The following is a 14,457-nucleotide window of genomic DNA, read 5'->3' on the forward strand; positions in this document are numbered from 1 at the left end:
AAAAGAAAAAATAAAATGGTATCTGATCATTTATTATAATAGATTCTTAGTAAATTATTCTTTATGTTTGGTGGGAAAAAAAAAAGAAAGAAACCTAAGGAATTTTCTCCAGCTAAAAACTTTGGTCTTGTTTAGTAATTATGAAATAAAAATTGATAGTGTGTAGTAAATATGATATTTAAAAAATAATTTTAATACAAATAGTAATAATATTATATGTCCTTTTATCATATAAGTATGTAATGAAATTAATTTAGTTTTCAAGTCATAACAATTAATATTCTACTAAACATTTTAGTATTGTAACTTGGCCCAACCTTAATATCAAATAAGACTTTAATTTATGTGAACTTATTAATTAGATGTGCCACAATTTGACGTAAAAATGCCAATAATGAAATTGTGCTGCTAAGCTAAACCTCGTATATATATATATATATATGCATTGATTATATCAATAATTTTTTTTTGTTTCAGTGTAAAGGTTAAGAAATACAAAAAATGTAGACTTTGATTATATCAAAATTCATTTTGTTTTTTATGGAAGTGGATTTCTAATGAAGTGGAACATTTTTATGTTGTCTAATCTCAAAAATAAAATATTTTATGTCGTTCAATATCAAAATAATAGACTACATATAATAATTAGGTCAACCTTCTGGCAATTAAATTAGACCTTAAAATCATTTTGGCCTTTTTTTTTTTTGTAGGGGTTGGACAAAGTTCAAATTAATTTTAGCCCCCTACATCCTTTATGATCTGAACTCAGATAGTCAATTAAAGAAAACTTTTTTAAAATTACTCAAATCAAGGTTTGGGTGCATCCAAATGGCTTGATAGTACTAGACCAAGATAGAAAAAATATTTCTAGCTAGTATTTGAAACTAATTTCTAATAAATGATTCCTGTAAAAAAATCTATATGGATATCTAAACACACACACAATTATATATGTCAGAAAATTAACTACCAATAAATAATACATACAAGTGAGACCAGAAAAGAGCATAAATCTGAATCTCAATTGCAAACGATCAAGCAAAGAAGAAGCAAACACCTACTAGAAAACACTTCATTAATTGGAAATTAAGTGGCAACATTACAAATTAACAAATGAAAATAACAAGTGACACTGCATAACAAGTATGATGAATTGAATTAATTGACATAACAAGTGACAGTACTACACAAGAGAAAGAAGACTCATGCATCCACCATAAATTCTTTCTTATTCGAAATCAATTGACACCACATGCACACTAATTAATCCAGCTGGGATTTGAAATAAGGATGAAAAGCATTTTGAGTGGCTTGATCATCCCATTGCAGCTGCTTCCACCAGCGTTCCTCTGCCTCAATGATAATCTTACGTTCCAATCCGCAGTTGCAATCAAGAGCAAGCTGCCTAAGCTTTGAGCATTCATGTACACTCATTTCTTTCAGACGAGGGAAGGGCAAGGCATTTGAGCAGATGTTCTTCAAATTGTTTAATCCCTTTAGAATAAGATATTCAAGTCTTGCAAATGGGGTAAGATTTTCCATCACCTCAGCTGGAACTTCACCCAATTTCCCAATGTTGATTATTTCTTCCATATACGGGCAGTTTTGCACCTCAAGATGCTTGAGATTAGGAGCAAGAATCAGCCATGTCACCTGCCTCAATTTGGAGTGGCTTATATAAACGTTTTGGAGACTATGAAAACCATGAATTTCTCGGATCTTTTTCATTTCCCCTGCGCAGGCAATCATAAAATCTTCCAAATCATTGCATTCCACCAAATGAAGTGTTTGGAGATGCCTTAAACTTGCTAAAGAAAAAATCGTGAACGGCTCTAAACGGCAACCTCTGAGACATAGAGATGGAATACTGATGCTCTGAAACCTGGAAGAGCTCAACAATCTTTGAAGAGCATGGTTACTATGCAAGGTGATGGTCAACACATTTAAATGTTCCAATCCGAGCAATTCCTCCACCAGACTGTCGAGAAATGAACCACATTCAAACATTCTCAATACTCGTAACATCTTTAGATTTGAGATCACTTGTGGTGAAATTCTAGAGAGTCGAAATGTATACTCCAAGTTCAGACATTTAAGATTTACCAGGTACTTCAACCCCAATGGCAATCTATCTGGTATACTATTTGATAGGTCAAGATACTGCAGTGAAACTAAGTTTGAAATCTCACATGGTAAATCGCTATGTGACAGCTTTAAAACTCTAAGAGAGGCCATGGATTTGAAGAAATGATAATTGACCTTGTCATTTTTAAAATAGTTTGAATTGAGAAACAGAGTAAGGAGACGAGGAGAAGTTGGAGACACTGTAAGCCTCTTAATTTTATTATCCATCAGCGACATCCTTGTAACATCCTTCCACATTCCGACACTGGGTGCTTCAGTTAATCCTGCACCTGTAAGAACCAAGAACTTTTCCTTCTTGTTGTCCATTGTAGATGCAATCCACAGAGCCATGTCACGGACCACATAATGCATTTTTACACTATTATCTTTCTCCTCCTCCAACAAACACGCATGAAGAAGATTACGAATAAGAGAGTATCCTTGATTTCGTGCTTCAATTCCATCATGATCATCTAAAAACCCCTCACATATCCAGCAATCTATCAAGTCCTCAATGGAAATTGTATAACCTTCTGGAAATAATGTACAATACAGGAGACAAAATCTAGATGCATCGCTGGGTAAAAAATCGAAACTAAATTTCAAGCGCGAAAATACCCTTTTCTCCATACCTGCAAATTTAGAGGCTGAACTCCTTAGGACCTCAATTGCATGTTCCCACTCGCGAGGAGTCTTCCTGGAAGCCATGGCTCGACCCACCGTAATTAGAGCAAGTGGCAAACCACCGCAGTCTTTGGCTAAAGTTTCAGCGAGTTCAGGAATGTCAGGATGACTATCAAGGGTGTCTGCTCCAACTTTCAGCTCAAATAATTTCCATGCATCATCATATCTCAGGCACTCCACTTTAAAGGATCTGTGAGCTTCCATTTGGCCACACACCTCAAACTCACGAGTCGTGAAAACCACCTTATTAGATACACTTGTACGGCTTGGAATAGGTAAACCCACTTGATCTAAATCAACAAGCTCCCACATGTCGTCCAATAATAGTACAAACTTCTTCTTACTCAAGATGTTGAATATTTGCTGGGCTTTCTCTTGCATACTTTTGTTCTTCCAAGATTCGTTAAACAAACCAATCTTTTTGGCAATGATTTCTTGAATCTTTTCAAGCTGCAAGTCCCTGGACACCACTACCCAAATGACAAAATCAAAATGGTTTGGCGTGTCAAAGAACCTGTTGTTGATTTGGGTCAGCAGAGTAGTTTTACCCACCCCTCCCATGCCGTACAAGCCAACAATTCCCACATGTTCTTCCATGAGGCATCTCCAAACTCTGTCAAATGTTAATTGCAGGCCCACTACTGTCGGCGGAAGAGGTCTTTCATCAACTGGATTTTCTGGTACCGGTTGAGCCACGTCTTTGAAATCTCCTTCTTGCCTTAAACTCCTCACTTCTCGCAATGTCCTGAACACCTTCTTCCCCAGTTTGTAGGTTGACTTAGTGCACCTGGATTCTGGGCACTCTTCTTCCTTCAATTTTTCGACTTTAGTTTCCACTTCTTGCACCCTCGAAAGCCACCCATGCACCTGTTCCAGCGGCTTCATCTGTTGTTGTTCAGCAACGATGATTCTAATCTTGACATCATTTCTTACTTCAGTCAACCTTCTCAATTCTTCCTGCAGGGAATGGATATTATCTTGTAGATTGCATACGTACCGTGCTTTTCTGACGGTGCAATGGAGGCAGCGTGAAATAGTGTCATCACATGAGAATGAGGGTGAGCAAACATTTCCCATTGCAGCAAAGGTAAAAAAAAAAAAAAAGGAGCGATTGTTATGATGGAGAAAAAGTTTTGTTTTCGTCTGGCCTGAAGATGAAAATTAGATGAAGAAATATTGTTCTGACGCTGCAAGTATGCCACGCTATTTAGTAAGTCAGTGAGGAATTTAAAATTTTGCACAATTTGATTGGTAGTCATAAAGTCTAGGGGCCGGCGATTTCAACTACCAAGAAGTCTTCGGAGAAATGTTACCTTTTGGCTGATAGAAAAGAAAAGGAAGGGATAAAAAAACAAAAAGTTACATCTCATATGTCCTGGAATTGTTTGTTCGTGGCGTCCGCATTTCATTTTATTTTCTCATATATTACATTTGTTTGAATAAAAATTAGATTTGGTCATTAATTCTATGTTGTGAAATTGAAATACAAACTGTTAATCGGTGGAACTAGCAGATGTTTCGTTGAATGGCGGCCAATGAAAAAGTTACAAGTATAATGGGCTAAAATGAATAATATGTTATTTTGTTTTTATTACATGAGACTATTGCTTATATTACAATTCATATTACATGAGAATATAACTGATATTTACAAATCAGATTATTATTGGGACCAACTTACATCTATGCTAATAGAGTTCTGTCCAGATTTTAGCCCTCACAAATATTCAAGGGATGTCTACTCCTCACTCTTAGGTAAGGTAGAAAACTACTTTCACTCAATTTTCAATTAAGGAAGTAAATACCCCCACAATACTTTTGTGGGGGTTCGAACTGCTGCCCTCCAACTTGGAGGGCAGCAGCCCTAACCACTCTTTGTGGGGGTTCGAACTGCTGCCCTCCAACTTGGAGGGCAGCAGCTCTAACCACTCGATCTTTGGCGGAGTGGCTTAAATAATATGTTAATTAAGATGGCCAAATCAAAAAATTTTGAAATAGATAAGCTAAAGTTTAATTAGAGCCCTTATGTTTCCTGAATTTTTTTTTCTTTTTTCCAACCTTCCCCAGTTCCTCTCCGACAGCGACAAGAAGTAACGACGAAAAGTAGATTTTTGGGAAATGATTATTTTTTTTTCTCGTACATATTTATTAATGAAAGCAAGACTCTTAAGTAAGATGCAATTAGTCTACTTCTAAGATAATATCAGGAAGTTACAAGAAATGTCACTTTATTTTTTCTATTTTATCGTGGGATTAATAGATCTAATTTTTATTTATACAAACATAATTTAATATAATATATGAAATTTAAACAAAGTCTTAGCAGATAATATATGAGAGAGTAGAAAAGATTTTGCGTTTTTGAATATCGCTGTCCACCAGTTGCTTATTGTTTGGGAGAAATACGTCGACGAGACCAGGCATGGTGAGCAGATATGTGATGGCAGAGTTCTGCGAACCGGTGTGTTCCGTAAAAGCCTGGTGCGCGGGGGAACAGGAGCAGAAATATCCTGCTCGTCCACGAGCACGTCATCCGCGAGGCAAATTTCCTGTAAGAGGCATAAGGCCATTCCGGCTAGAGGTCGAGAGGCGAGGAGACCCGGTCGACGGTAGTTGGCAAGACATGCTCTCCAGCCCGAGAATCTAGGCACGACAGCCACGCTTTCCCCAGAACCGTGGCGTAACACGCAAGATCCCACGTTTGCCCATAACGCAGCAGTCGGAGTCCCATACCTTCCCCCAAAAAAGCGGAAACAAGATCTCACAAAACCACGACAGCCACGCTTTCCCCAGAACCGTGGCGTAACACGCAAGATCCCACGCTTGCCCATAACGCAGCAGTCAGAGTCCTATACCGTCTCGAAAAAAGCGGAAAACTGGGAGTAAGAGGAAGCCTATAAAAAGGTAGCCAACGAAGGTAAAGGGGTTAGCATTTTTGAGATTAGAAAAGAAATTCTAAAGAAGAGAAAACCACGAAAAAGCCATAAGATCTGTGGCAAGCGTTCCCCGAACCTTCATATCTGACTTGAGCATCGGAGGGTTTGCGTCGGGAAAATAACCGGCGTACTCTGACTTGTCTGTGTGCGTAGGAACCTTTGGAGAAGAAGCCTTGCGAGGAGACCCCCTGGTCGTGATGACGTTGATCGAGCAGAGATCCTGGTCGTAGAACGAGGAGAACTGGAATCTCGCATCAACACTTACTTTCGGACTCAAAGCTTGATTTCATTAATTTCATTTCTTACATGAGTCAACAAACCACAGCGTCCATAATTTTTGCTCAGAGTGATCATATCTGAATTTTAAAAATCTGTTGACAATTTATGCTTTTATTTATGTATAGTCAAAATTTATTTATTTATTATATTTTAAATAAATAGAAAGATAGAAAATTTCGAGGAAACTTCTCTTGTTAATAGAAAACTTTGCGTCAACTTTGTAATTCAGTGATTGACTAAAATAAGTGCATACATTAGTCATACTTTAGGGCCCAAATTAATAATACTTTCTCAATTATTCAAGAGGAAATATCAAGGAACCTTCGGTCCGTAGCTAGAAAACTTTATGTAAACTTTTTCATTAATTATAGGTGTCACACGCGATTAATTTCACGTTAAATCGAAACAATTTCGAAGTCGAAATTAAAGGATTAGTTTATTAATTCTGGCTCTTGATTCTTAAATCCCCATTTGGAAGATGTATTTGTTTTCCAAGATGTCTTTACGGCTGACTGACGACTCTCATTACAGTTAATTTAGTTTGTAATAGTAGTTAGAAGCATAAACATATGACATAAACTAACACTATCAGTATATACGCACACATAAGAACCAAAGCAACTATCTATATACTTGCACAATTGACAAGAGATCTTATACTCCACACATATAGTAAAAATCATTATCATTAATAACGCCTCTTGTGCATGTAAATATTAAAAGTGAGTTCTAAGTTATGGTAGTTTATATTTTATTTTAATCTTATTTGTTATTTTGTTAACTCACCCGATTTTACGTAAATATTCTATTTTTAATTTTGCCCCCAAAAAATTAAAAAAGAAAATTTACCTTCACTAAGCATATGTGTTGACTCAAACTCTCAACTAACTCAATAATGAAATACGGAGGAGGTGCTCAGTATTTGACTAATTAATTAGTGGTTTGCAACTCCGTGGAAGGTTAATTAATAACTAGTGCCATGATTAAAAGCAAGTAGGCACTTGTTATTAATCCTTTCCTCTTAAGAGATAACGATTCCTGAATCTTTCCCTTTGTGAAACCACAAAAGGAGTCGTGTTTAATTTAATCTTATATGAAATGGGGACACAACTAATGAACAAGTTGATATAAACTTTGGATGCCATGGCTCGACCGACAGCAATTAAAGCAAGTGGCAAACCACCACAATCTTTGGCTACAATTTCAGCTAGCTCAGGAATGTCAGGATGACTATCAAGAATTTCTCTTCCTACTTTTTCCTCAAATAATTCGCAGGCATCCTCATATGCCAAGCACTCCACTTTGAAGGATCTGTGAGTTTCCATTTGACCACAAACCTCAAAATCACGAGATGTGAAAACTACTTTGCTAGAAGTACTTCTGGGGCTTGGAATAGGTAAACCCACTTGAGCTAAATCAACCGGCTCCCATATGTCATCCAATAATAACATAAACTTCTTATTGCTCAAGATCTTGAATATTTCTTGAGCTTTCTCTTGAACATTTTTACTACTCTATGACTCGTTAAATAAACCAATCTTTTTGGCAACACATTCTTGAATCTTTTCAAGCTGCAAGTCCTTAGACACCACTACCCAAATAACAAAATCAAAATGATTTGGACTAACAAGGAATTTGTTATTGATTTGAGTCAACAGGGTAGTTTTACCCACCCCTCCCATGCCATACAGGCCAACAATTCCAATCGTATCTTCCATGACGCAACTCCAAACTCTTTCAAATGTTGATTGCAACCCCACAACTGATGTCGGAAGAGGTCTTTCATCAACTGGATTGACTGCTGCTGGTTGAGCCACCTCTTTGAAATCTCCTTCAAGGCTTAAACTCTGCACTTCTCGCAATGTCCTGAACACCTTTCTCCCGAACTTGTAGTTTGACTTGCAGCTCCTGGTACACAAGCCTCCAAGACATAATTTCACATCTTCGCGATTGCTTTCTAACGTCAGTCGATCAACTTCATATAAGACATCTTGCACCCTTGAAAACCACCCTTGCACCCGTTCAAGCCGTTTCATTTGTTGTTGTTCAGCAATGATAACCCTTATCCGCACGTCATTCCTTTCTTCTATTAACTTTTGTGATTCTCTTCGCAGGTCTTTAAGATTATCCTGGAGATAACATATATGTAAGAGAGATTGTAACATCTTTCAAGTTTGTTTGGTTTGATATTCTGGACGAAAACGGGTTGCCGTTTATTGATTAAACGGCTAACCGTTTAAGTCCAGAGAGCATGTTTTTTGTTCTGGAATAAACGGCTCACCGTTTATGGTGAAAACGGCTTACCGTTTAAGTCCAGAGAGCATGTTTTATGTCCTAGAATAAACGGCTCACCGTTTATTGAGAAAACGGCTCACCGTTTATTGAGAAAACGGCTAACCGTTTATTTCCATAAAGTTGTCAATTGGAAAACGGTTAGCAAGATTGAAAAGATTTCAATTGTAAATCGATGCATTTTCAAACCAAAAGAGTTTTTTCGAAGAAGTACCATTTCTAATGGTTGTATTCTTTCAAATAAACATCTTATTCATAAAAAGAAAGACATACAATAAGATTAGAAATCAGATTTTGAAGATTTCATGCTTGTTCTGGAAATACAATCTTATTTACTAAAGATTGTATTCAGGATTTGATATATCTTGGGGGTAATTTGCCATTAAAACTCTATAGCAAACCAAGATTGGTGAGGGCAAATAAAACCTTAAAGGAAAGTGTGTAAACACGTCTCAAATCCTAAGAAATTTCATTGTTCTTTGCCTCCATATTCTCATAATTCACCAACAATATATACCCTGCTTTTCTAATAGAGCAATCCAGGCATTGAGAAATAGTGCCATCACATGAGAATGAGGGTGACACCCCAAGAGTGGGAACGTGCAATTGAGGTGTTAAGGAGTTCAAGCTCTAAATTTTTGGAAATGAAGAGATGGGTATATTCCTGTTTAAAGTTCAGTTATAACTTTTTACCTATTGACACCATTAGATTTTGTCTTTTGTATTGTTTTTTTATTTCTTAAAGATTCTAAAATTTCCATGGAAGACTTGATAGATTGTTGGATATGCGAGGGCCTTTTGGATGAATATGATGGATTTGGTGCACGAAATCAAGGTTACTCTATTCTTGGTACGCTTTTTCATGCATGTCTTTTGGAAGAAGAAAAAGACAATTTTGTAAAAATGCATGATGTGATCCGTGTTGAAAAGTCAAAGGTTTTTTGTGAGTTTTTTCAAATTGGTTAAAAAAGAAAAGTGAGCCACATACATTGCTTTTGTTTTTCAAAGTCGGCACCAAATTGTAGAATTTTTGCCAACTACTTTAAGACTTTTTGCAGTGAAGCTTAACTATAAATAGAGCTTCATTCAGAGAGGTTTTTGCATCCCAAAATTTATTAAGCTTATAAGTTTCTAAGCTTTTGAGAGAAGTAAGAGAAGTGTGTTTGAGAAATTTATCTTTCCTGCAGAGTGTGAGAGTACTGGGTATATTTGGGTTTCTGGGAAGTGAGATTCGTTATTCAAATATTTGTACTCTATTAATTGTTAAATAAATAATTATTTTTCTCTTGCTCCTGTGGATGTAGGTTTAATTACCGAACCACGTTAAATAATTGTCCTTTATTTTTCTATAATTATTTGGTGCGCTTGATTCCGCATTTCGCGCGCAACAAGTGGTATCAGAGCTGATGGTTCGTACTTGGGGGGATACGGTACTGTTCACGAATACGGTGGAGACGGCCATTTGTACTTGGGAGACAGTCTATTGTAAGTAGTGTGTATTTTTGCATGTCTAGAAAAGTTCTGTCAACAAAGGCGATAAGAGTCTAAGGATTCTGATTTTTAATTGGGATCGAGTTCCCGTCCAGTCTCCTGCGAAATTAACATCATAGAGGCTGTTTTTCAAGTGAAAATAGTCCGTTGAGAAAATGGTAGAAGGTGAAACTTCCAGAATTGGGGAGAGATCTACCGAGACTATTTTAGGAGACATTTTAGGTGGGAGACGAGATTTGTCAAATCGTTATTCAGCACTCGTTATAGGAGGCCAAAAGATCGATGTTGAAAAGTTTATGGGAAAATCAACTTCGGCATGTGGAGGCACGAAGTTATGGATGCCCTTATTCGAATCGATCTTGATGTTGTTCTGAAAAATAAAAGACACTTGTATGATGAAGAAATTTTGGATCGTATGAATGAAAAAGCATGTGGTCAGATTAGATCTTGTTTGACCAAGGAGGTAAATACTTGGGAAAAGATGAGGAGTGTGCGATGACTTTGTGGTGTACATTGGGGTAGAGGTACTTGCTGAAAAGTTCTGAAAATTGCCTTTATGCAATGAGCCAAGTATATGGCTTTCGAATGAAGCCTGGGGTGTCAATGCACGATCATGTCTCAAGATTTGAAAAGTTACTTGCTGATTTGAAGAATCTTGATGAAGATATTAAGGATGAAGTCAAGGCTATGATTCTGTTACACTCACTACCAGAGGAATATAGCCATTTTGTGACCACTTTGATGTACGGGAAGAGTGTGATCATTTTCAAAGATGTTTGCACAGCATTGACTAGCTTGGAGATTCGGAATAATGATAAAAATTCTGAACGAGCATCGTCTGAAGCTTTGGTTAGCAGAGATTGGGTGATGGAGAAAAAGAAGAAGCGTGGTGGAAAGAATTATCGATCCAAATCGAGAAGTAGAAATATAGTTTGAGACGAGTGTGCCTTTTGTCATGAAAAGGGCCATTGGAGGAAAGATTGTCCAAAGGCTAAAAAGAGATATGAGAAGAAACCAGCAGCAGGAAACATGGCACGTAAAGATGAGGACTCTGACTATTCACTAAGTATTACTCTTGTAGCATACGTGTCTAGTTCGAGCGAGTGGATACTTGATACTTGAGCAACCTACCATTTGTGTCCTATTAAGGAATGATTTACGGATTTTCGTAATCTGGAATACAGTACAGTTATGATGGGGAATGATCTACTTTGTCGCACAAAGGGGATAGGAACAATTCAGCTCAAAATGTTTGATGGAATGGTCAGAGAACTCAAAGAGGTTAAATTTGTTCCAGCTTTAAAGAAAAATCTAATTTCTGTTGGTGCTTTGAAAGCTAAAGGCTACAAGGTTACCATTGAAGATGGCACAATGAAGTTTACATATAGGGCTATGGTGATTCTACAAGGGGTTCGACGTCACAATCTGTACTATTTGAAAGGAGGTACAATTGATGAAGCAAATGTTGTTAAAGCGCACAGTGACACTACCAAGCTATGACATGTACGACTGGGACATGCTGGAGAGAAGTCTTTGCAAACTCTGATGAGTCACGAACTCTTAAAAGGTACCAAAACTTGTAAATTAAATTTCTGTGAGCATTGTGTAATAGGTAAGAAAACAAGGGTCAAGTTTAGTACGGCTAATCACGATACTCGTAAAATCCTTGAATATATTCACAATGATGTATGAGGACCAATCAAGACTGCATCAATTGGTGGAAGCTAATATTTTGTTACATTTATTGATGATTTCTCTAGACGTGTGTGGGTGTACACCATGTGAGCAAAGGATGAGGTTCTAGAGATTTTTGTGAAATGGAAGAAATTAGTGGAGACTCAAACTGGTAGAAAGATCAAAGTATTACGATATGATAATGAGGGTGAATATACTTCTGATCCATTCTTGCAAGTATGCCAGAACGAGGGTATTAAAAGACATTTCACAGTGAGACATACTCTGCAAGAGAACGGTATGGCTGAGCGTATGAATCATACTTTGCTGGAGAAAGTACGGTGTATGTTATCTAATGCTGGTTTAGATAAAAAGTTTTAGGCTGAAACTGTGAGCTACGCAAGTCACTTAATACACCAGTTGCCTTCTGCTGCAATTGGAGGTAAAACTCCTATGAAAATATGGTCTGGAAAGCATGCACAAAACTATGATTCCCTTCGTATATTCGGGTGTCCAACTTATTATCATATCAAAGATGGTAAATTGGATCCTCGTGCTAAAAAAGCTATATTTGTAGGATTCAAAGATGGAGTAAAGGGCTTCAAGCTTTGGAATCTCGAAGACAAAAAGTTTGTGTGTAGCAGAGATGTCACATTTGATGAAGCTTCAATGATGAAAGCTTCAAGTTCTCAACATGTGGAGAACAAGACCAAAGAGGTATTGCAATAGGTGGAGTTTGATGCAACTCCATATGTACCAATTAGTTCTACATCAGAGAATAGTTTAACTATGGAGGTGACACCTATAGTTGAAGAAGATGTTGTTTCTTCTGATGTCCCACAAAATGATGAAACAATTGATGATGTAGATAATGATGATTTTATAGCAACAAAGAGGCAAAAAAAAGAGATAAAGAAACCCGGATGACTTACTAAAGATATAATGGTAGCCTATGCACTTCCAGTTATTGATGATGACATCCCCAACACTTTCTGTGAAGCATTACGCAATAGTGAAAGTGATCAATGGAAGTTAGCCATAGAAGAAGAGATGAAATCTCTTCATCAAAACTAGACTTGGGAACTTGTGGAGTTACCAAAGAGGAAAAGGGTTATTGGCAATAAATGGGTCTACACCAAGAAGCAATGATCTCCAAATCAATCAACTCCTCGATACAAGGCATGGCTTGTTGCAAAAGGTTTTGCTCAGAAAGAAGGTATTGACTACAATGAAGTTTTCTCTCCAGTTATAAAACATACTTCCATTCGTATCCTACTTGCCTTAGTTGCAGAATATGAGTTAGAGTTGGCTCAACTAGATGTTAAGACGGAGTTCTTACATGTAGATTTGGAGGAGGAAATCTATATGACTCAGCCTTGTGATTTCAGAGTTGCTGGAAAGGAGAATCACGTGTGTAGGTTGATTAAATCTTTGTACGGACTGAAGCAATCGCCAAGACAGTAGTAGAAAAGATTTGACCAATTTATACAAGGGCAGAAATTCACCAGAAGTGAACACGACTATTGTGTTTACTTTAGAAGACTACTAGATGGAGCTTTCATCTATTTGTTACTCTATGTCGACGATATGCTTATAGCTTCGGAGAATAGAGATGATATTGAAAGATTAAAGAAGCAGCTAGCTTCTGAGTTCAAGATGAAAGATTTGGGTGATGCACATAGAATACTTGGGATGGAGATTCGTAAAGACAAGCACTACAAGAAAAAAGGGATTTAACAACGTGTAATTTACGTTGTTGAAGGCATTCAACAACGCTCGCGTGCATGCTGTTAATGTTGATGTTGTCTTAAGTTGAATATTTTCAACAACATTCTCTGCGCGTTGTTAAAAGTTTTTTGCTTCTTGTTAAAATTTATTTAGCTACATTTAATAAATGTGGCTAAAACCTTATTTTGCTTGTATATTTTCAACAACATGCAGACAAAAGTTGCAAATAACATTTCGCTTTAAGAATACACACACACATTTTCATTAAAAGCTCTACACGTTTATTAATATACAAATTAATAAAACTAATAATATATTGATATAAAAGATTTCATTAACATCCTCTTGTGATTGTCAATACAATATTCTTAACAATTGTGAAATGTACAAGAATTTAATATCGCAAAATAGTAATTCTTATAGTAGTCTCTTTTTCTCAGTGGTAATTGATCAAAATATTACCAAAAACTCTCAACCAAATCCAGTTCTTCAATCTCTCCATGATAGCATTAGCAATAAACCTCAAAATCTCCCAAAGTGATCAATTCCTGCACAAGCAAGACCAAATTCACTAAACATTGAAAATAATTTAACACAAGCAACTAATAAAAAAACAAAATCAGCAATGGATATTACAGAGATGAATTTAGTTTTGGTACAAAAATTTAATTGAATTGTGACATGTTTCGTGATAGGTTTTTTCTATCATAAATTTGTATTTACAAAAAATTATCAAAAATTTTAATTTTCTGTAATTCTCTACATTGTAAAATTTAAATTCTACAATTGATATAAAACGAACAAAAAATAAAATACTATCAATCCAAAAAATTTATAATATTAATAATATATTAATCCTCGTACAAAATCTCAAACGCATTAGAACAAATGTATAGTAAAAAAGAACTACATCAACAAAATTACATTTAGTAATCACCATTCAAATTCAACTTGCAATTTAAGTTTCCCATTAATCATTAACCTCAAGAATACAAGGGCGGTTGGTCGTGCCACAAGTGTCATAACTCCAACTGCTATTCCTGTTAAGATAAAATAGGTAAAAATGAAAATTCAAATTAAAGGAACAATACCATTTAACTATCATTGATGAATGATGCATTAAATAGGCTTAAACTTCTGACAGTGGCTTACATTTTTCAAGAAACTACATGATATGTAATGACATTCTGATATGGTTTGAAATACAACTATCAAACTTCAGTTATTTGAAACAATGATTAATTTATTT

The 14,457-nt window shown here is 36.2% G+C and overlaps 1 protein-coding gene and 1 pseudogene across 1 annotated transcript; both read right to left on the bottom strand.

Moving 5' to 3' along the window:
* Window positions 1-1,003: 1,003 nt before the first annotated feature.
* Window positions 1,004-4,187, bottom strand: LOC127903658 (disease resistance protein SUMM2-like). The gene is made up of 2 exons (XM_052444007.1): window positions 2,757-4,187; window positions 1,004-2,657 (listed from the first exon to the last, which is right to left on the bottom strand). Exons 1-2 carry the CDS (start codon window positions 3,883-3,885, stop codon window positions 1,264-1,266), a joined length of 2,523 nt encoding a protein of 840 aa, XP_052299967.1. The 5' UTR covers window positions 3,886-4,187; the 3' UTR covers window positions 1,004-1,263.
* A 2,843-nt stretch (window positions 4,188-7,030) lies between these two features.
* Window positions 7,031-8,188, bottom strand: LOC102630076 (disease resistance protein UNI-like; annotated as a pseudogene).
* Between the last annotated feature and the right edge of the window lie 6,269 nt (window positions 8,189-14,457).

Source organism: Citrus sinensis, chromosome 7 (genome assembly GCF_022201045.2).
Source record: "Citrus sinensis cultivar Valencia sweet orange chromosome 7, DVS_A1.0, whole genome shotgun sequence".
Lineage (NCBI taxonomy): Eukaryota > Viridiplantae > Streptophyta > Magnoliopsida > Sapindales > Rutaceae > Citrus > Citrus sinensis.

Excerpts from the sequence above, each read along its gene's own strand:
- LOC127903658 (XM_052444007.1), bottom strand. The coding sequence starts at position 3,885 with ATGGGAAATGTTTGCTCACCCTCATTCTCATGTGATGACACTATTTCA. Across the intron at positions 2,658-2,756 it reads TTCAGCCTCTAAATTTGCAG|AAGGTTATACAATTTCCATT; the intron begins GTATGGAGAAAA and ends CATTATTTCCAG.